At 40.9% G+C, this 24,406-nt stretch overlaps 1 protein-coding gene across 1 annotated transcript in view; it reads left to right on the top strand.

The window, feature by feature from the left end:
• The window catches only part of LOC126194758 (protein numb), a 252,370-nt gene that overhangs the window by 186,904 nt on the left and 41,060 nt on the right, over positions 1–24,406 (top strand). Inside the window, exon 9 of the mRNA XM_049933040.1 lies at positions 13,883–14,028. Within this exon, the coding sequence (XP_049788997.1) occupies positions 13,883–14,028 (146 nt within the window). The remainder of the gene's footprint in view (positions 1–13,882; positions 14,029–24,406) is intronic.

Genomic DNA, 24,406 nt, shown 5'->3' with positions numbered 1-24,406 from the left:
AGAGCACTGAGATTTTTGGGGAAAATTTAAGTTTATATGAAAAGGATAGACAATTGGGTAATTGTGGTGGTGTATTTGTCACAGTAGCCAAGAAACTTGAATCAACTGAGGTAGAAATGGAAGCTGCATGTGAGATTGTTTGGGCAAGACTCGGTATCAGGAGTGGGCATAAAATAATTCGATCCTTGGTTGCACACCAGACTCATCTCCAGGTGTGACGGAAAACTTCAGAGAGAACCTCAGTTCACATGTATGGGAGTTCTCCAGACATCCTGTAATCATCGGTGGAGATTTCAATCATCCAAAAGTTAATTGGGAAAATTAGTTTTATTTACAAAATCCTAATGGAAGGTAACCTGATGAATTACAGTTTTGTTAGTGGTGGATATGGTAAGACATCCTGTTAATCTTTACTAAATACCTTCTCTGAAAACTACCGAGAACAGACAATTAGGAACGCCACTCATGATGGAAATATATTGGATCTAATGGCAACAAATAGAGGATGTCCACATCGAAACTGGCCCAACTTTAAAAGAATAGTTGACCATGCACTGGATAGATATATATACCCAGTAGAACAGTTCAGAATGGGAGGGACCACTATGGTATACAGTCACTGTAAAGAAACAGAGATTACTGCATAATAGGTGTGAAACAAAGCATAGGGCCATAGATAGAGATGCTAAATGAAACATATTTGGCTGTCAAGAGAACAATGTGTGAAGCCTTCAATGACTATTGTAGTAGAATATATTCAAGTTACCTCTCACAGAGCCCAAAGAAATTCTGGTCATATGTAAAGGCTGCTAGTGGCACCAAAGTCAGTGTCCAGTCCCCTGTGAATGAGACAGTAAGTGAAATTGAGGGTAGCAAAGCAAAAGCTGAAATGCTTAACTCCATTTTCAAATGTTCTTTACAAAGGAAAACCCAGGAGAAATGCCCCAATTTAATACTTGTACCATGGAAAAGATAAATGAAAATAAATGTTAGTGTGAGTGGTGTGAGAAACATATGGAATCATTAAAATTGAACAAAGCTCAACAGCCCAGTGGAATGCCGGTCAGACTATACTGAATTTGCAGCTGAGTTAGTCCCTCTTCTGACTATAGTCTTATCATAGATCTCTCGAACAAAAAACTGTGCCCAGTTTTTGCAAAAAGGCACAGGTCACTACAAGAAGACTAGTAGAAATGAACCACAAAACTACTGTCAAATATCCTTGACACTGATTTGTTGTTGAGTCACAGAACGTATTCTGAGCTCAAATATAATGTGGTGTCTTTAACGGAATGATCTCCTCAGTGCCAACCAGCATATTTTTCAATAACATCGATCATGTGAAACCCAACTCACACTTTTCTTGCATAACGTACTGAAAGCTTTGAATCAAGGCAGTCAGGTAGACACCATATTTCTTGATTTCCAAACAGCATTTGACTCAGTACCACATCTACGCTTATTGTCAAAAGTATGATCATATGGAATATCATGTAAAATTTGTGGCTGGATTGAGGACTTTGGGAGGACACAGCATGTTATCATGGATGGCAAGTTGTCATCAGATATAGAAGGATCTTCTGGTGTGCCCCTGGGAAGTGTGTTGGGACCCTTGCTGTTCATGTTGTATATTAATGACCTTACAGACAGTAAAAATAGTAAAATCAGGCATTTTGGAGGTGTTGCAATTATCTACAATGAAGTACTATCTGAGAGAAGCTGCATAAATAGTCATATCTTGATAAGATTTCAAAGTGGTGCAGACATTGGCAACTTGATTTATATGTGCAGAAATGTAAAATTTTGCACTTCACAAAACAAAACAAAACAAAAACGTAGTATCCTGTGACTATAATCTTTCTTTCTTTTCTTCTCTTATTGTTGGTAAGTCTTTCATGACCCCGTGTTCTGAGTGACTTTACTGAATTGTACCCCTTTCCCTAAACCTCTCGTCCTTTTCCTTCACCCCTCTTCCTTTCCATTCAACTCAAGGAGGAGGAGCCACTGGCTCCGAAAGCTTGTAAAAGTTAAACCCTTTTGTGTGTGTGTGTGTGTGTGTGTGTGTGTGTGTGTGTGTGTGTGTGCCTGTGTGCCTGAGATAGACACTTGCTCTGAATTTCTAAAAGGCACTCTAAAACAACTTATTTCAGCTGCATTTGCACTTGCAGTCATTGCAGAGCTTGAGGAGAGACAGATCAGTCAGTTGACATATTTTGCATATTTCCATTGAATAATGTCATATTGAATAATGTTCTGGGTTAACACATCTTTTAGAGAGAATCTTCATTACTTAAAAAAGCTGCTGTAAGAATAGTATGTGGTGCTCCCCATGATCATCCTGTTGTTATCTGTTTAAGGAGCTTGGCATTGTGAGTACTGCTTCACAGTGTATTTATTCTCTCATGAAGTTTGTTGTAAATAATCTACTGCTGTTCATAAGGAACAATGATGTACATAATTAGAATACCAGAAGTAATATGACACTCATTACTCCACATTAAGGTTGTCTTTAGCACAAAAGTTGATGCACAGTGCTGCAACTAAAATTTTTGATAACTTATCCAATGATATAAAATATCTAACAATGGAAAATCCAGGCTGGAATAATGACAGATTATGAAAAGGATAGGTTGCCACTCGTCATATAATGGAGATGTTGAGTCACAGGCAGGCACAACAAGAAGACGACTGCAGATATAAAATATCTGACAGACAACAAAGTAAAATTTGAAAACAACTCTAAAAAGTTTCTCCTTGACAACTTTCTCTATTCCATAGAATGATTTCTGTTACTGTAATTGGTAAAAGGTGGTGCGTAGGAATTACTAACTCGTATCTGTATATTTAAAAAAGAAGAGAGAGAGAGAGAGAAAAAAAAAAACACTTCAGCATGTAGCCAATTTACAAATTAATTTGTGATGTGGATGTAAAATGGCTCTTTCCACATAGTTACAATGTATCATGCATGTGAACTATGAAACATGAAACTAGATCTAACTGAACTAACTCTAAACCATTCATCTGTGATATTATTATTTTCAGTCACCATCATCACTACCGCTAGTATCATTATCCTTAATTGTAAGCCTACTGGCTTTCCTTTCTTCCTCACAGTCATCTTCTGAGCCACCCATGGCATTCAACATGCAGCACTTTTTGAAGCCTTTCATAATAGATTCACTTGAGAGCCTGCACCTCTTATAGATTCACTTGGTATTTTGCCTGAGACAGTAAGGTCCATTGCCCCAACGAGGATACTGAGGGTTTACTTAACTGTCCCCCCCCCCCCCCCCCTTCTGCGAGTGAGGTCATGGTCTCCTTGAAGAAACAGCTCACTGTAAAGCTATTGCAGGTGGGCTTTAAAAGGTCTAATCACAACATCAATTACATGTTGTGTGGTCATGGTGCCAGGACTTTGTTGTTCTTTGCTGTCAGATCCTTAACCTCCTGGGTGAGATGTCCAGTGAAAGAATCCAGCAGCAACATTTCCCTTGTGGTAAGCAAAGAATCTGGTATTCTGTTACAAACAATGTTTGGCCTTTCTAGCATCCGGTCATTTGTCGTCCATCTATTTTGTTGGCATCTAAAGATAAGTCCTGCAGGCAAGTGGTTTTCCCCCCCTGTGAAGAATCTCACATGGGAGCATACTTCCCTCTGCTAGTGCACTCATCATTAGTGTTTTCTGGTGTTTTCATTGCCAGAAAACTTTTAACACCATTCATGTTCACCATAACATCTGACAGCCTGTCAAAATAAACAGCTGTCTGATTATATTTATTTATGTTGATGATTCGCAAATAGTTTTTCATCAAATGCCATAAGAGACTGCTGAACTAGTGTCTTGGCTCAATGTAAGCCCTGCCCTCATCATATCCTCATATACCCACCAGTACTTGCTTTGAATTCCATGAAACATGCAATTGGGAAGTTGTTCTCCATTTAGATAATTTCTTTAGTAACAAAGATTTCTTCATTGCATTTCTGTTGCACATATTGAACAACCTGCTGCTCCAGCTCCTGAAACCTTCCCTGCTTTGGCTTTGTTACCCTGAACTGGCTAACTTTAATTTATTCCTTATGTGACACCACCTACAAATATTCACTTCTGTGGCACAAAATTTTCTTCATACTGCACAGTTGTTTGTGGTCTCTGCTTCCAGAAATTAACATCATATTGTTTGTGCGAAACGTTTGGGAACTGCGAACTTGTAGATCTGTGTTTCTCAACTAAGTCACAGCCGTAATTTGCCTCTATTATCAAATGCAACTCCTTACAGCACTGGCAATATAAGCACATGACATACTGAAAGCTTTGAATCAGGTAGATGCAGTATTTCTTGATTTCCAAAAAGCATTTGACTCAGTACCACATCTATTCTTATTGTAAAAAGTACAATCATATGGGGTATCAAATGAAATTTGTGACTGGACTCTGGATTCTTTTGGTAGGGAGAATGCAGCATGCTATTTTGGATGGAGAGTCATTGTCAGATGTAGAGATAACTTCAGGTGTCTCCAGGGAAGTGTGTTTGGATCCTTGGTGTTCATGTTGTATATTAATAACCTTGCAGACTATATTAATAGTACAAACAGGCTTTTTGCAGATGGTGCAATTATCAATAATAAAGTACTGTGTGAAAGAAGCTGCATAAAATTCAGTCAAATCTTGATGAGATTTCAAAGTGGTGCAAAGATTGGCAACTTGCTTTAAATGTCCAGAAATGTTAAGTTGTGCACTTCACAAAACGAGGCAGTGTAGTAGCTATGACTATAATATCAATGATTCACAGTTGGCATTGGAAAATCGTGCAAATACTTGGGTGTAACACTCAGTAGGGACATGAAGTGGAATGATCACATAGGCTCAATTGTGGATAAAGCAGGTAGCAGACTTCAATTTATTGCTAGAATACTAGGGAAATCCAGTCAGTCTACAAAGGAGTTTGCTTACAAACCACCCTTGCAACCTATTCTGGAATGTTCAAGCATTTGGGACCTGTACCAAATAGGACTAACAGGGGTCATTGAATGTACAAAGAGAAGGGCAGCACGAATGGTCACAGGTTTGTTTGACCCATGGGAGAAGTGTCACAGAGATGCAGAAAGAACTGAAGTGGCAGACCCTTGAAGATAGATGTTAACTATTATGAGAAAGTCTGCTATCAAAGTTCCAAGAACTGGCATTAAATGATGACTCTAGGAATATGTTACAACCCCTACTTACCTCTCACATAGGGATTGTGAGGACAAGATTAGAATAATTACAGCACTCACAGAGGCATTTAAACAATCATTCTTCCCCTGCTCATTATATGAATGGAATGGGAAGAAACCCTAACTGGTACAGTGGGACGTACCCTCTGCCATGCATTTTGTATTTGTTTGCAGAGTACAGCTGCAGATGTAGATGTAGAAATGACATCAATACATTCTGTCACCCCTTTATAGCCGAATAGGCTGAAATCGTACAGCTTCGGATTAACGCTGTTGCCAAACTTGGAAATAAAGTGTTGAAGAACAGTGGCAGCTTTAGCATTGCTGTTGAAGCTCACATTTCATTTGTTGTGCTGCATTTGATGTGTTCTGTGTGAACACATTTATGTTAGCATTAACTTGCCTCTTGGGCCGTAGTCTAGATCAAGGCCATTGGAAGTCGTGGTGGCGATTCTCTAATGCTCACAGGTTAGCAGTGCATTAGTGTTCGTATCCAACTGTTTCAAGTAAAAATGTAAGCAGTATTCTTACGTTCCTGCCTACCATCATCATTGAAAAGCATGAAATATTTGTACCTAAACAGCCAAATATTTGTGACGAGCAAGAATATAAATTTTATATGGCATGATTGATTGATGAGATCGTGTGTTCTACACTGTGATTGTCTGACAGAAGCAGTTTGAGCAGGCACAATCTTGATTTCAGTGCTTATAAAGTTGACATGCCACATTTGCCAGTTTTCGTATTTATCCTTGCTTAGTACTAAAATGTGCAGTTTCAGTGATACACCACATTATATACATATCTCCAAATTTTTCGTCCTTAGTAAAGTGCGACTTTACAACATATAATCATTGACCTCAGCAGCAACAGTTTAATCTGTGAATGTAAGATGAACCTGTATTTTTGAAGGGTGGATTTGGGAAAGAAACCGAATTTGATCTTTGTATAAATGTGGTACACACCAGGCACTCGTGTAGCTATATCACCTTTATCTGGGCATCTTTATCTTGGCTGGCCTCTTCCATCAATTTGGAGGTGCCATTTATTGGTGGCACATGAAGGCGTTTGCAGAGTCTCCCTTACTGTAACATTTTTTTCCCCTGAACATGCATCTAAAATGTTGCAATTCAGACTGTAGAAGGTTGTTGTCAGAAATAATCTTTACTCTGTTTACAAACAGTGGTGAAAACCATTTATTTTAAGGTCTGATAGTTGTTAATCTTTCCAACTGAGAACAGGGTGACAGCTCTGTTGCAGCACTGCATAAAGTCTTTAATTTTTCTTCAGCTGCACAATGCCTGCCAGTATTTAATATTGTTAGTGGAACAGAGCAGTGAATTAGGCATCCAAGTACGATGTGGTTGAATACATCAGGCTAAGTATGAGCCGTATCCTGGCAAATGCTAAAGTGCCAAAACGTAATATTATCCAAGAGGAACAATGCTTACTACATGAGAATGATGACTTGATTGTCTTGCCAGCCAATAAAGGAAATGCCAGTGTGGTTCTATACACTGAAGACTACCATCTTAAGGTACTACATTTATTAGAGGATAATACACTATGTGTATCCAGATACCTGGCTGAAAATGCATTAAAAGTTCATGGCGCCCTCCAGCAGTAATGCTGGAATTCGATATGGTGTTGGCCCATCCTTAGCCTTGATGACAGCTTCCACTCTTGCAGGCATACATTGAATCAGGTGTTGGAAGATTTATTGGGGAATGGCAGCCCATTCTTCAGGAAGTGCTGCACTGAGGAGAGGTATCGGTGTCGATCGGTGAGGCCTGGCAGGAAGTCAAGCATTCCAAAACATCCCAAAGGTGTTCTATAGGATTCAGGTCAGGACTCTGTGCAGGCCAGTCCATTACACGGATGTTATTGTAACCACTCCGCCACAGGTCATGCATTATGAACAGGTGCTCGAGCGTATTGAAAGGTGCAATCGCCATCCCCAAATTGCTCTTCAACAGTGGGAAGCAAGAAGGTGCTTAAAACATCAATGTAGGCCTGTGCTGTGATGGTGCCACGCAAAACAACAAGGGGTTCAAGCCCCCCTTCATGAAAAACATGACCACACCGTAACACCACCGCCTCTGAATTTTACTGTTGGCAATACACACGCTTAAACACCCAGCCATCGGATCGCCACATTGTGTACCGTAATTAGTCACTCCACACAACGTTTTTCCACTGTTCAGTCGTCCAATGTTTTCGCTCCTTACACCAAGCATTTACCGGCATGATGTGTGGCTAATGAGCTGCCACTGTAGCATGAAATGCAAGTTTTCTTGCCTCCTGCCTAACTGTCATAGTACTTGACAGTGGATCCTGACGCAGTTTGAAATACCTGTGTGATGCTCTGTTTCCACATTGGAAACAGTGGACTTAGGGATGTTTGCGAGTGTGGAAATCTCGCATAAAGACGTATGACACAAGAAACACTCAATCACGTGACCACGTTTGAAGTCTGTGAGTTCCGCAGAGCTCCCCATTCTGTTCTATCACGATGTCTAATGACTACTGAGGTGGCTGATATGGAGTACCTGGCAGTAGGTGGCAGCACAATGCACCTAATATGAAGAATGTATGTTTTTGTGGGTGTCCGGATACTTTTGGTCGCATAGTGTATGTACTGGAAGCTTAGTCGCGATCCGACACAGAAAGACAGAAGTTATTAAAAGACTTTGGAATGCCAGATGAAGTGATGATGAAATTCATATCACGTGCTACCAGACCTCCCAGGCTATATGGATTGCAAGAGATACACAAAGAAAGTGTACCTCATAGGCCCATCGTTAATGCACTCAGTTCAGTCACCTACAGGCTGATAGAACACTTGGTAGGGTTATTTGCACCCAAACTGGGGCATTCTGAACACCACATTGGTAACTTACAGGCATTTGTTGAGACATGCAAGAAAATGGAGGTAAGACAATGGATGTAGTTGTTGGTCTGCACATAGTGCCACGATTTATGAGGGTGCTGGCACAAGGCGTACTGGATATTTTGGCCCTACAGTTTCCTCTCGGGATTGTCAAGTAGTTCCTCCATGCCTTAATGCCAACATACTTGCTGTACCACAACAAATACGGCAATGGATGGCACAGCGATGGGATTCCCACTGTCTCCAGCTGTCGCAAACTTCTTAGTGGAGCACTTTGAGGGGCAAGATCTGATCTCCCCGACATCGCGCCCTACATTCTTTCTTCAGTGTTCTGACGACACATTTCTGAAATGGCCTCGTGCTGAAAATGCACAGCAGCAGTTTGTCAATCACATGAATGGTGCCCATTAAATTTACTGTCTTAATGGAAAGGAATGGCAAGCTACTATTCTCAAGCATTCTAATCAAGAGGAAAGAATGATCATTCAGTGAACAGGAAAGCAACACACATGGACCGGTACTTGAATGCCAACTATTTTCGCCACTCTTGTACACACTAAAGTGGTCATGAACATGTTACTTCACAGAGCAAAGATTATTTCTGATGATCACCACCTACTGACTAAATTGCAGCATTTGAAACAAGTGTTCAGAGAGAAAGGTTAAAGCAACACACAATTTCAGGAGCCACCGACAAAGGATGCCTCGTGAATTGGCAGAATGGTCAAGCCATCTGCATTCCTACCATACTGGGGGCAACAAGAAGCAAGATACAGCTGCAAAGAATGGAATGAGACCAGTGTTCTGACCGTCCTGAAGAAATCGTTATGATGACGTAGCTGTTTGAGTGCCCAGTGTGTATGGTGTTCACTGTGAATGTGGCAGCATCTGTGCTGTCCAGTTACATTAATGACATTAATGTGACCACTGCCTATGTTAAATGTCAACATACAAAAACACAGAAAGCAGGTGGCAGCTCTAACAGTGAAGGGTATTAAAATGTGCCAGGGGATGCAGAAAACAGTGCAGTGGTTGTTATGAAGTGGAAACAGAATGATTTATATGACATTCAAAAGGGCTGATAATTGGCTTTCTATCCAAGAATGGAAGCATTACCAAAAGGTCAAGTTTAACTGTTCGCGTGCCGCCGTGGTTGAAATGTACTGTGTGTGGCAAAATGGCGCTATTAAAGATTGGCACTGAGGCAACTGTGGTGCACTGTGGACCGTAGATGATAGGGGTGAATGACAGTTCTGGAGATATGTACATGTGAATAGACATGCAAGTGTTGGGCATTTGACCACCAGACAGTTGACCACCCAAATGAACCAAGGAGCTACCAACAGTGTTTCCTCAATGACTGTTCAACGGAGGTTGGTGCATATGGGCCTTCGCAGCAGCTGCCTGGTTCATGCACCTATGCTGACTGATAATGATCAGTGATGAAAGCTGGAGTTTGCATGCCAATACCATAACTGGACATCCATTCTGTGACAACAGTTAGTGTTTTCAGATGAATCACGTTTTATCTCCTATTGGACAGATGCCATTGGTCTGTATTGTATGAATCATCTGAAAGCAAATACCTTGCAACAAACAAGGAGTGTTATTATATGGAGAATGTTTTTGTGGCATTCCCAAGGTGATCTTGTCATTATGGAAGGCACGCTGTATCAGCACAAGTATTCATGTATCTTTGGGGACTATGTCGCAGTTGTTTTTTTCCACAATGGCATCTACTAGCAGGGCATTTCAACATGTCACTCAACTCACATTGTACATGTGTTGTTTGAAGAGCAGCAGGATGAGTGTACCGTACTCCCCAGATTTAACCTCTGAAGCATGTGCGACATCAATATGCAGTCTTCATTTTTTGAATGATGTTGTTTGAAAGATGGCCACTAGATAGCAGTGTCACACTTCCCTTAACTTTATGTGGATGGAATTTGCATTTATTATTCGCACGCACTGCAAATGTTTTTGTACGCGTTACGAATGTTTTTGTCTTTGTGTGTGTGCAGATTTTTTTTTTGTAAGTTGCACATAGTGGCTGGGCTGACTGAAGATGAAGTTCTGCAACTTTTGATGGAAAGTGATAATGCGGAAGACAAGTTTTTATTGTCTTCTGATGACTTTTCAGATGGCAAATTGGCAGTGCAGGATGAAGTCGCATCTGACTGAGAGGGTTGTGACAATATTTCTGCACCAGCTGCATATGCATTGAGCATTGCTGAAGGTAGGCCGAAACTCTGAATTCCCGGTAATGCAGGGCCATTAGCTTGCTTCGGATTGTTCTTCGTCAGTGAAATAACAGAAATGATTATCAAAGAAACAAAAGAATATGCAGAAACTTTTTTACACAAGGAAAGTGAAAAAAATATTTTGTCTGAAGCAATAACTATTTGTAAACTGATTTGCAACTGACGTTGATAAAATCGGAGTCCTTTTAGTTCTATTTTTACTGATGGATATAGTGTCTAAAAGAGCGGCTGAAATGTACTTTACCAAAAAGAACATGCAAGAAATGCCCTTTGTCTCTACTGTTATCTGTGAAGAAAGATACCTGCATTTTACTGACAACAGGTACATGGCAGTAAAAACATTTACAAAATTGTGCCCGTGATAAAGCATTTGAAAGCAAGATTTCAGAGAGCTTATGAGCCAGGAAATAATGTGTTGATGAATCCTTGTTGCTGTGGAAAGACACACTTTCGTGGAAGCAGTACACACTCTTGAGAGCAGCGTGCTTCAGGATAAAATTTTTTGAACTGTGTGACAAGAATTGGTATTTATGGGCCTTTATTTTGTACACTGAAAAAGATACTGATCATAAGAGTCAAATAACAAAAGACAATAATCCTCTGTCAACAAATGTGGTGGTAAATTTGAGTGAAAGTATGTTAGATGTAGGTTGGTGTGTGTGTGTATGGTCAATTACTACTCAAGTCCTGACCTGTTCAGAAGACTTGTGGACAGGAATACTGATCCAGTAGGAACAGATAGAACATGTACGAAAGGAATGCTACATATTTTAAATAGGAAATTATAGAAGGGACAGATCATCAGTGCACCAAAGGGGAAATTTGTGGCTCCGAAACGGAAAGATAAAAGGGAAGTTACAATGCTGACGACTAAGCATGGTGCATCAGCAATAGGCGTGCAAAGAAGAGGAAAGAGGGGGAGAAGTGCAAGTAATCCAGATACCACTCTGTATTTCTGACTACAGCCAGAAGGAGAAAGCACTATTTGGTACAAAAACTTTGTTAAGCATTTGTTAAATGTATCTTTTCTAAATGCTTACATTAATGTATTGTCAGAATGGAAACAAGGAGGAGAATTTAGAGTTCAGAGTGAAACTGATAGATGAACTTTTAACTAATTACCACTACAGTGCCATTGAACAGGAGCAAAGAAGGCCATTTGTTATTAGTGACTGACACGGACTTACTGATAGACACCGCGCACAAGAAAATCCAGCAACAAAAAACAGAAGAGTGTACCTAAGGAGACGTGTGCTGTGTGCAGCAAAATAGCATAGAAGTTGGACATCATATAGATGCAACGCTTGTCCTGCAAACCCAGCATTGTGTATTTTGATGAGGTTTGAGCTTTATCACTCTCAAAATACCATCTAAAGAATTAATTTTTACAAAATGGTTAAAATTCTTTGTGCCTAAAGTGATTTAGCCTATTAAACCCTTACAGTTTTAAGAGTTCACTTTTTTTTTGGGGGGGGGGGGGGGGGACGATGTTATTTCTGGTACTTCATTAGATATAGCATTTGCAGTACGGGATGGATGTAGCACTTCCAAGTGTGTACAATAGATGTCACTCTGTGGGTGCTATAAGGTGGAGGGCAGCATCATGCTTGACAGGTTAAACCCAATCCAGAACTTGTGCAAACACCTCAGTTGGACTGTTCGCATCATGGATCCTCAACCAAGACCCCTAGCACAGCAGGCCACGGCACTGGTGTTGACATGGCTCTACATCCCTGTTAGTACCGTCCAGAACATTATTGACATTTTTTCTGCATGTCTTGCAGCAGCCCATTCTGCAAAAAAGTGGTTATTCTGGCTTTTCACAGGTGGTCACATTTATGTGATTGGACAGTGTATATAGGTCAGCCCATGTTCACTGTTGCTGAGTGCTGAATTGAACATGTGCACTATATGAAAGTAAGGCAGCTTGAGACGTTTGGCCATAGCTGAATATTGCCTAGAACACAGACATAAAATACAATTTAGAAAAAAGTGGGTTTTAGATCATGCATTCAGTTGTAAAGGAGGCAGATGAAATTAGAACAGACCACTGCAGTATTAACAGTACTAGGGGTCCATAGGTAATAATGTATGGGAGCAGACTTTGGATATTGAGTAAAAGCAAAGACAAAAAGCTTCGATGCTTATAGGGAGGTAGGAGCAGTAGTTTCAATCAAACATGGCCCCTTGTGCCACCTGACATCACTTGGTCCAGCAGCGGGCTCAAGCTGCTATGAGCTGCCGAACTCACCTGCTCACTTACACAGGTGACACTTCAGCCCTTTCTGGAAAGTTCCAGATGCTGGAATCATGCCTATAAAGCAGAACCCTGTGCCAGTCCAGCAATAAGAGGTTTTTACTCTGGGTGACGATGTGGGAGACAGCCATTAAAAGTTCAAGTGCTTTATTCGGAGTGATGGCATTTGGAAACTGAGAATATTGTATTCAGGCAAGCCAGCAGGAAAGATTCAAAGGATATATGTCAGTATTTACTGAACTACTGGTATCTTTATATAACTGTTATTGGAAGAAATAAAACACTAAATACTTAATGAATAAAGTGAAAATGTTAAAACAATTAATGGAGCCCCAGTCTACTGTGGTTACAAATCCAGGCAAGCTTAAGTTATGATATCTTAACTTGGTATATTTTGATGGCACTATTGGCAGTAGTGCTTGGTGAAAGCTGCTGAATGACAGTGATACACTTCTTCTTTTATGCTAGCAACCTTCATGCTAAGCTATAGAAAGATATTGTTACAAACAAAACAAATTTATTTTGCATGGTGAGAATACATTATAGAAGGCTTCCAAATGCCAGAATATTTTACACTTAACAACAGGTTTAAGGGAGGCAGAACTTTTCTTAAAATTCTCCAAATTGAAACTCATTGTATCACCCTCTATGGTTGTATTTGGACTCTGTGTGTGTGTGTGTGTGTGTGTGTGTGTGCGCGCGCAGATTTATTTGAAGGATAAACTGTAGATATTTATTATGAAGTTATGGAACCACTTTATGAGTGCTGCGGGTATTCTTTGTGAGAAAAGTAGAACCGTATCCTTAGGCTAGAGAGAGGCAGTGTGGATACTTTTTCTTTAAAAGTATTGATCTACTAGTTATGGTTGTGTGTATTCTCATTGTTTCTTGTTGAAAATGGCAATTCATACCGTTAGACCAGTAAATCACATAAAGAAAATGCCGAAACAGATTTGTTTGTCAGTTTAATTTTCTGTAAATGTTTTAATGTGTGGCTACACAAAATACCACCATCAGGTACTTTACATGACATTCTTAGATTTTTTCTTGTAGGACTACTTCTTAAAAATACAAATCTGCATTTACAAATTATTTCATCATACACTACTCATTTACCTGTGGATAAAAAAAGAAATGAAAATGGCTTATTGTTTTCATGTTTATTTAACTTGATTGACAAATTTTTCTTATAACATAGCTACAGTGAAAGTGAGAGACTGCTCCCTGGAAGTAACAAAATATAACCAATGCATGTTTCAGTGAGCCCTATACCAGAAGTATCCCCTCTGGCTGACAAGTCAGGTATCAGCGTCGGAGATTCTGTGAGCGCCATGTGTCAACAATTGTCGCAAGGCCTGTCACTGCTGTCTTCGAGTGAGGACTTCCTCCCCGCGCGCACTTCACAGGTACGAATATACAAGTTTGGTCAAGTTGGCATCCAGGAGTTATGCTTGCTCACTCTTATTAATGAACCCAGATGGTATTTGAGATTATCTGACTGACATACATACCAAAAACAGAAGATGGTCTAGATATATAATTTTTCATTTTAAAAATAGTTCTACTGGCATTAGGTTCATTGTAGTGCACACTGCCTTCTTTAGATTCCTTCACATGTTTTCCTTTCATCGTAGACCACTAAAACTCCTTTCATTGCTGTCGCAGTTATGTTGCGTGTTATAACCGATAAAAAATTAAGTTTAGGCAATTACAGTAATGCTGATGGGAGCAGAATACTATCCTCTTTAAATAAGGGGATGATTGACATATCTCAATATTAATTGTCAATGACATTTAATGATGAAAATTGCACTAAAATCTTAGAAAATTCTCAAGATGTGTAGAAAGAAAGTGTGTAACATTTTATGTATTGAAAACTGTCTTTGTAATACAGGAAGAAAAGCATTATTTTCCAAAGAAGAGAAAAATCTACTCACTCTGTACTAACCTAAGAACATGTGTCATTATTTACCAAAGAAGAGAGAAATATACTTGCTATGTACTAACCTAAGAACATGGGGTGGTAGGGATGACATGTGATGTGAGAGAGGAAACTGCAGGTTGAAAACCATGTATTGTGGACATTTATAATAAAATAAAATAGATTTTAGACACATTTGTTGGGCAAAATGGAGCATGGGGTGTGGAAGGAAGAATAAGATATGATGCCCTGATGCAAATCGAAAGGGGAAAATCTCTGCAAATTCTGGTTAAGCAAGGACATGGATTGAAGAGAAACAGTTGAATGTAAGTGGGCAAATGACTAAGATTTGAATCCCAGAAAACTACTAATTGCAAATTGTTGGTAATAAGTAGGTTACAGGCAACAGTTTATAAGGAGACTTTAATAATGGAAATAAGTTTAAAAAAAAGGAGGGGTATCTGTTGAGAGGCCAGACAGACATGTGGTTCCTGAATAGTGGGCAACAGTTTGGATGATAGACTGATCTAGCCTTGTAACATCAACCAAAACAGCCTTGCTATGCTGATTCTGCGAATGGCTGAAAGCAAGGGGAAGCTCCAGCCGTAATTTTTCCTGAAGGCATGCAGCTTTACTGTATGGTTAAATGATGAGGGCCTGCTCTTGGATAAAATATTCCACAGGTAAAATAGTCCCCCATTCAGATCTCTAGGCAGGGACTACTCACGAGGACGTCATTATCAGGAGAAACAAAACTGGCGTACCATGGATCAGAGCATGGAATGTCAGATCCCTCAATTGGGCAGATAATTTAGAAAATTTAAAAAGGGAAATGGATAGGTTAAAGTTAGATGTAGTGAGAATTAGTGAAATACGGTGGCAGGAGGAACAAGCCTTTTGGTCAAGTGAATACAGGTTAATAAATACAAAATCAAATAATGGTAATACAGGATTGTGTTTAATAATGGAAAAAAAGAAGTAGAGTGTACGCATTGCCGAAGCCAAGATAGACACGAAGCACATCATACCACAGTAGTGCAAGTTCATATGACAACTACCTCTGCAGATAATGAAGAGATCGAAGAAATGTGTGGTGTGCGTACTGTAAGACCTTCAGTACACACACCATCAGATTATTTGACTTGTCGCTCTAACGAAGTAGGCGAGTGTCAGCAATATGTCTCGTGGTCTTATTGTGGCGTGTTTATCTTCTGCCGTTAGGTCAGACGATAGAAATGCCACTTGCACGCTTAGAGTAGCCGATTGACGGTGACCAACTTTAAACAGAACTTGATTAATTTTCACATACATTTATTAAAATAATAACAAGCATAAAAATAACTTAACTTGGTTCTGGATGCTATTTACAATTGACAATCTGAAGTTCCTTTGGTCTTGGTACGTTAATCTTATTCTCACATATCTCTGATACTTGACAAATTGTCTATACATTTCTCTTCATGGCTATGTACAGGAATATGATAATCTTATTCGGCGCAGACTGGAACTTGACTACAGACTAATGCAGACTGACTAATCGGAGGTCTGTACACTCGTTATAATACCTCGCGCGTTCAGGTATCACTGCACGAGTGTGATCCGCAAGGAGAAAAGGTTCTACGTTAGCAGCAATTTCATTGGCTGCGTTACATATTAATACGCGGATCGGCGGAAGCAGAATTTGGTGCATCTCTAAGTCAGCGCCATCTCGTAGTGTGGAGACGGACGAGCCCTGCGCCTGCGCTGTTGTGCTTAGCGGGGCGCGCTCTACTGGGAAAATTGTGTACGTGCTGACTACGTGGAACTATGTACACAACAAAATGTGTGGTGCAATAAAAGAAGTTATTCAGATAGTTAAGGGATATGAAAATTTAGTAGTCATAGGGGACTGGAATGTGATTGTAGGGAAAGGGGGAGAAGGAAAAGTAGTAGGTGAATATGAACTAGAAGTAAGGAATGAGAAGGGAAGTTGCCCGTTAGAATTTTGTGCAGAGCATAACTTGGTTATAGTTAACATTTGGTTTAAGAACGTTACGTACGTGGAAGAGGCCTGGAGACACTGGAAGGTTTCTGATAGATTATGTAATGGTAAGACAGAAATTTAGAAACCTGGTTTTAAATTGTAAGACATTTCCAGGGGCTGATGTAGACTCTGACTGCAACTTACTGGTTATGAACTGTAGATTAAAACTGAAGAAACTGCAAAAAGGTAGGAATTTCAGGAGATGGGACCTGGATAAACTGAAAGAACCGGAGGTTGTAGAGAGTTTCAGAGAGCATTAGGGAACGATTGACAAGAACAAGAGAAAGAAACGCAATAGAAGAAGAGTGGTTAGCTTTGAGAGATGAAATAGTGAAGGCAGCAGAGGATCAAGTAAGTAAAAAGATGAGGGGTAGTAGAAATCCTTGGGTAACAGAAGAGAGATTGAATTTAATTGATGAAAGGAGAAAATATAAAAATGCAGTAAATGAAGCAGGCAAAAAGGAATACAAACGTCTCAAAAATGAGATCAACAGGAAGTGTAAAATGGCTAACAGGTAGGCTAGAGGACATATGTAAGTATGTAGAGGCATGTATCAATAGGGGTAAGATAGATACTGCCTACATGAAAATTAAAGAGACCTTTGGAGAAAAGAGAACCATCTGTATGGATATCAAGAGCTCAGATGGAAAACCCATCCTAAGCAAAGAAGGGAAAGCAGAAAGGTGGAAGGAGTAGACATAGGGTCTATACAGGGGTGATGTACTGGAGGGCAATATTATGGAAATTGAAGAGGATGTAGATGAAGATGAAGTGGGAGACATGATACTAAGTAAAGAATTTGACAGAGCACTGAAAGACCTAAGTCGAAACAAGGCCCTGGGAGTAGACAACATTCCATTAGAACTACTGATAACCTCGGGAGAGCCAGCCATGACAAAACTTTTCCATCTGGTGAGCAGGGTGTATGAGACAGGCAAAATACCCTCAGACTTCAAGAAGAATATAATAATTCCAATCCCAAAGAAAGCACGTGGTGATAAGTGTGAAAATTACCTGACTATTAGTTTAGAAAGTCACGGTTTCAAGATACTGACACAAATTCTTTACAGATGAATGGAAAAACTGGTAAAAGCCTATCTTGGAGAAGATCAGATTGGATTCTGTAGAAATGTTGGAACACACGAGGCAATACTGACCCTCCGACTTGACTTGGAAGATAGGTTTAGGAAAGGCAAACCAACATTTGTAGCATTTGTAGACTTAGAGGAAGTGTTTGAGAATATCGACTGGATTACTCTCTCTAAAATTCTGAAGGTGGCAGGGGTAAAATACAGGGATATAAAGGCTATTTACAATTTGCACAGAAACCAGATGGCAGTTATAAGAGACGAGAGGGCATGAAAGGGAAGCAGTGGTTGGGAAGGGAGTTAGACAGGATTGTAGCCTATCACTGATGTTATTCTTTCTGTATACTGGACAAGCATTAAAAAAAAAAAAAAAAAAAAAAAAAAAAAAAAAAAAAAAAACCTATGGAGCAGGAATTAAAATCCACGGAGAAGAAATAAAAGCTTGAGAGGTTTGCCGATGACATTGTAATTCTGTCGGAGACAGCAAAGGACCCGGAAGAGGAACTGAACAGTGTCTTGAAAGGAGGACATAAGATGAACATCAACAAAAGCAAAACGAGAATAATGGAATGTAGTCGAATTACATCACATGATGCTGAGGGTATTAGATTCGGAAATGAGACGCTTAAAGTAGTAAAGGAGGTTTTCTGTTTGAGGAGGAAAATAACTGATAATGGTCGAAGTAGACAGGACATAAAATGTGGACTGGCAATGGGAAGAAAAGTGTTTCTGAAGAAAAGAAATTTGCTAACACCGAGTATAGATTTGTCAGGAAGTCTATTCTGAAAGTGTTTGTTTGTAGTGTACCCATGTATGGAAGTGAAACATGGATGATAAATGGTTTAGCCAAGAAGAGAATAGAAGCTTTCGAAATGTGGTGCTACAGAAGAATGCTGAAGATTAAATGGGTAGATTACATAACTAATGAGGTGGTACTGAATGGAATTGGGGAGAACAGCAATTTGTGGCACAACTTGACTAGAAGAAGGGATCGGTTGGTAGGACACATTCTGAGGCATCAAGGGATCACCAGTTAAATACTGGAGGGAAGTGTAGAGGGTAAAAATCATAGAGGGAGACCAAGAGATGAATACGATAAGCAGATTCAGAAAGACATAGGTTGCAGTAGTTACTTGGAGATGAAGAAGCGTGCAAAGGATAGAGTAGAACTGAGAGCTGCACCAAACCAGTCTGTGGACTGAAGACCACAACTCAACACATGAAACACAGTGCCTGGAAAGTACTTACTTTTGGGTGACAGTTCCTGGTATTGCCGATAGTAATTCTTAATTTACAGGTATTGTGTATTTAAACCGGGGACATAGAAAGACAGAGAGGCTTTGTCCCGCTGTAACCCTCACTGGTTCACAACCCCACAACAGGCCATAGCAGTCCACCCGCACCACACTGAACCCAGGATTATTGTGCGGTTTGGCCACCAGTGGACGCCCCCCCCCCCCTCCCCCCCGCCCCCGGGAACGTCTCATACCAGACGAGTGTATCCCCAAATGTTTGCATGAGTAATCACAGTGTACGCATACATGGAGACAGTGTTTGCGCAGGAATCGCTGACATAGTGTAACTGAGGCAGAGTAAGGGAAAACCCCCTTAAAAACCATCCACAGGCTGGCCAGCACATCAGACCTCAACACTGATCTGCAAGGTGGCTTCGTGCCAGGGACCAGCATGCCTTCCCGCTCGGGAAGCAGCACATTAGACCACGTGGCTAGCTGGGTGGGCATAATGTACAGGTACTGTACTGTTAGTTTCCTTAAGAGGAAGGTCACACAGTACAGTAATTTTTGAAATTCAGTTGTAGTGATAAACAAATTTATAGGTAGAACAAATGCAGTGATACACTTTTTTATTACTAGTTTAGGCAGCTGTGAAACAAAAATTGTTCTCTTAATAATTGCAAAAACCAAATTCTATGCATTTTGTGTAATCAGTCTTAGAGAATTTAGTTTACTTTGCTCAGTTGCTCTACCACTTGTTTCTACAAAAAGGGCTGTGTGGAGGTTAGAAAACACTCTAAAATGAGTCATATATTAAATAGGGTTTCAGTGTGTGAAATTGCTTATATGCTTGTTATGAGATGGAAGTGCTGGCCACAATTTATTATTTTTCTTGATTCAGTTTTCCTGTGATACAAAACTATTTATTTTTTTATTCAGGCTCAGAGTTGTGTGAGTTTTTAAGTGTTACGCAAGTGAACATTATTTCTGGACAGACAGAGAAACAAGAAAGAAATTAGCAACAACCTGCTACCTCCTATTTTGCCAGGTATTAAAGTTCTTGTAAGTAAACAGATGTTAAGCAAAAAGAAATGTGTCACCCTTACTAAGTAGTTTCACTTTGAATACCACTGGACAAAATTTAGTGAATTAGCTTTTGTCAAATACGCCAGATGTGTTATACTGTGAAAAAGAGAATAACCCTACGAAGAAGGTGAAATAGGAAAGGAAAGAATGTGATTTTCTTCTACACCTGTGCTTTTCTTTCTCTTAGCCTATTTGTTGGAGTGGCACAGCAAGTCCAAATATCATCAGACTTCTTTCAGTAAGGACCAGTTTGTTGCTTTTTTGCCATATCCAGTTCATCTTTTTGTCATTCTGTGATTCCAAGAGTCAGCAACGTAAGTATTCTTTCGTCAGAACCTGTAGTAGTTACCAGAGAGGCAAATCCCATCGCAAGTATCCTACACATCAACTTTCGGAACTGTGGCATAGGCTGGATCCATTTGTTTCATCATTATGATTTTTGTGCTTTATGATTTTTGTGTGGTGTGTTCTTCATGGCTTGCACGGAAAAATAACTACTTCATTCCTGCCATTGTGACATATCAAATTTATTTCTTGAAGAAATATGGCATTTTCCTTCAAGTAATGCAGTCCACAGCCACGGAGCTCAACTACCATGAATAAATAATAAATTTACTTGTTATTGAGCCTTTATTCTAAAGAGATGAAAATTCTATTTGATGCATACTTACTCTTTGGCTGGTGTAGCCATGTGGTTGATTAACAAAGCTGCACTGTCAGATATTGGAAGTGGCAAACTGAGTTTGTACATACGATGGAAAACAGATTTTCACTGTGTAACGTCCGCCACACTCCAGTCAGTTAAACTTCTTGAACACTTATTGAAATACCACCAAATGCATGTCGTCTGTGAGTGATGTTAAGTCTTGGTGGTATGTGAATGCTATTAAAAAAATTGCTTTCATTTAACCAGAGTTATACAGTCAGGGCAGTTCAGTCTTGTAACATGTTGTGGTATCACATATCAGTACCACTCCACAGGCATCAAGTTGGTAATGGAATTGCAAATTTCCATCAGACTTCGATAGCGGTCATGTGGGATTCGGCAGACCCAGTGGAGCACGCCCAGTAAGCCAGAGGTGCACACCCAGTATGCCAGGCCTCCGTTGGCTCCCTACCATGATTGCCCTCTGCTGCTGCAATACAAGACAGTTGGCGGCTGACACACAGGCCACACGCGATTGGAGCTTCTTTGCTACATGATGCTCCGCCGATGCCGCCTAGTTCTGAGTCCAACACCCACCATGGTGTATTGCTGGAACAGAAACCACAAACGTGGATGATTGGCAGGGCCAACTGGATGCTGTTCGGCCAGTTGGCTGTGTTTGAACATCGTGACAGCGTCCAGGAATAGGTGGATCACATCACACATGTGATCAGTCACGCTGCCGATCTGTCCACACCAATGTCTTTTGGCCCTCTTCAGAGGCAACCTGTCCCTTGGTGGACAGAAGAGTGCCATTTAGCTATCCAGAACGGGCGTGCAGCTCTTAGACGGTTTAAATGCCACCTGACAGCAGACAATCTCTCAACCTTTCGAATTGCAAGAGCCAATGCTCACCGTGTCTCATGGAAGGAGTTCGTAGATTCCATCAACCATTCCACTTGGTCCACAAAAGTATGGGAAGCCATCTGGAGGATTTCCAGTAAACACAGCCGTTTACCGATAGTTGCAGTGTTGAACGAGGGGTACCTCCAAACAACGCGTAGAAACATTGCTCAGATGCTGACCGAGCATTTTGCACTAACTACTGCCAATGAAAGCCAGGATCCAGCATTTCGTCGTTACCGTGCGGCCTTTGAGTGGGAAAAGTTGGACTTCACGTTGAACATTTCTGAGGCCTACAACTGCCCTTTCTCCATGTGGGAGCTCGAATCAGCACTGACTGAGACTTCTGAAACCACACACAGTCCCAACCACATCTGGTACTGCATGCTTAGACATCTACCAGTGGTATCGAAGAAAATCCTCCTTGAATGTTTAAATCTAATATGGCAGACAGGTGTCTTCCCCAACTCTTGGAGGGAGGAGGTTCTAATCCCTCTCCTCAAACCAGGAGAGGACTGCACATGTCCCAGTAGTTATCAGAGTATCGCCTTGATGAGCTGTGTAGGAAAGACCCTGGAATGGATGGTTAACTGTTGTCTGGACTGGCTTTTAGAGACCAGGCAACTCCTTAGCCGCTCTTAGTGTAGATTCTGAAGATTTCGGTCCACAGTAGACAACATAACCCTCCTAGAAGCAGCTATTCAGCAGGCTTTCCTCCCTCATCATTACTGTATCGGCATATTCTTTGATATCAGTAAGGCATACGATACTACTCAGATACACTGTATTCTGGCACAACTGCATCATTGGGGCTTTCATGGCCATCTCCCCACTTTCATTCGGTCTTTTCTGTCTCGGCGGTTTTTCGGACCTGAGTTGACAGTGTGAACTGTCTGATCAATTTCAGCAGGAGAATAGTGTCCCCCAGGGCAGTGTCTTTGTGTTACCCTCTTTGCCATAGCCATCAAAAGTATAACAGCGTGTGTGTGTGTGTGTGTGTGTGTGTGTGTGTGTGTGTGTTCATTTCAGTCATTCTTGTCGTCCTTTTAATTTGCCTGCCTTGCATGTCGGGGGACACTATCCTACATTTTAGAGAGACAGTGCGTTTTCTGGGCTTCAGGTTTGACTGGCTGCCATACCTACTTGAAAGCTAGAACCCTGAAGGCACTGAACATCCTTAAGTGCCTCAGCTACAGGTCTTGGGGAGTGGACAGGGCACACATCCTCCAGTTTTATCGAGCTTTTGGGCATTCGAGACTGGACTATTGGTGCATGGTGTATGGGTCAGCAAGGCCCTCTTATTTGTGGATACTTGACGCTGTCCATCATGCGAGGATTCAACTGGCCACAGATGATTATTGGACCAGTTTCACAGCCAGCCTCTGTGCTGAGGTGGGAGAACTGCCACTTACCATCCAGTGTCAGCTGCTCCTGGTGAGCAATGCTTGTAAGTTCCTCACAGCTCTGACTTCACCTGCACGCCATATTGTTGCTCGTCTGCCTCTGGAGCGCCTTTTTTCCAACCGTCCACGAGCCATGATGCCGTTTAGTTCCATTTTAACGTGTGCTGGAGTCCCTCAGTGTGGAGCCCGTATGTCCCCAAATCCAGGGTTTTAATTCCTGCCACCCTGGTTACTGAAGAGGCCCAGAGTGATTTAGATTTGGTGTGGTACAAGAGAGATTGCACTCCTGCTTCCATTTTTAATGTAACATTTTCTGCCATTTTATCTGAGCACCACGACTATGTAGCTTTTTTTTACGAATGGGTCAAAACAGGGATTCCGTTGGTTGCTCTGTTGTTTTTCCAGATCGTGTCCTCGAAGTCCAACTGCCTCAAGTGTTTACTGTCTTTGATGTAGAATTGTCTGCAATCTTGCGGGCACTGGAGCAGATGAGTTGCTCTTTCCGTCCTAAATTTCTTGTCTGTTCTGATTCACTAAGTGCCCTCCACTCATTGCAACATTTGTATTTAGTAGATAAAATAGTCCAGACCATCCAGGTTGCCCTCCTCCAACTAAAACAACTGGGGAAGGAGGTGGAGCTCACGAGTCATGCGTAGGTGGGAGGATGAGTGGCTGGAAATGACTGACAATAAGCGACGTTTAGTCAAGGCCACAATGTGTCTGTGGTGTACTTCTTTCCAGCCACATAGACGGGACGAGGTTCTCCTCACTTTGCTTCGTATAGGCCACAGTCCTGTGATGCATGGCTTCCTGCTCCGGTGAGAGGACCCTCCAATGTGTGGTACTTGTGGTGTCCAGGTCACTGTGTGCCACGTTTTATTAGATTGTGTTTTATTTTCTGACCAAGTGGGCCATGGCTGACTTGCCAGCAGATCTGTCATCTCTTTTAGGCAATACTCAAATGAATGTGGTTAAAGTTTAGAAGTTCTGTGACTTGTCAAATGGTTTTACTAAGATTTTAGGGAGAGGTTCTTAATTTGTTCACAGGGTGACCGGCTCGCCCATATTTTACGTAAGTGGCCAACCAGTGACAATTTCCTGTGGCATCTTTAGTGCTCCTTTCTCGTTTTCCTTACATTTTATTTTCTTATGCAGCATTTTTCATCTTTACCCACTTTCTTTGCGTATATGCTTCCATTTTACCGTATTTACTCGAATCTAAGCCGTACTCGAATGTAAGCCGCACCTGAAAAATGAGACTCGAAATAAAGGAAAAAAAAAAAAAAATTCCCGAATCTAAGCCGCACCTGAAATTTGAGACTCGAAATTCAAGGGGAGAGAAAAGTTCTAGGCCGCACCTCCAAATCGAAACAAAGTTGATCCATTGTAATATGAGACAAAATTTAGGTCGACTGAATGACGATACAGCTACAGTAGATTGGTTCGAGTCTTAAGCTTAGCAGTTAAGCTTTACCAGG

This window comes from Schistocerca nitens, chromosome 7, assembly GCF_023898315.1.
Source record: "Schistocerca nitens isolate TAMUIC-IGC-003100 chromosome 7, iqSchNite1.1, whole genome shotgun sequence".
Taxonomy (NCBI): domain Eukaryota; kingdom Metazoa; phylum Arthropoda; class Insecta; order Orthoptera; family Acrididae; genus Schistocerca; species Schistocerca nitens.
This window is presented reverse-complemented; position numbering and strand designations above follow the sequence as displayed.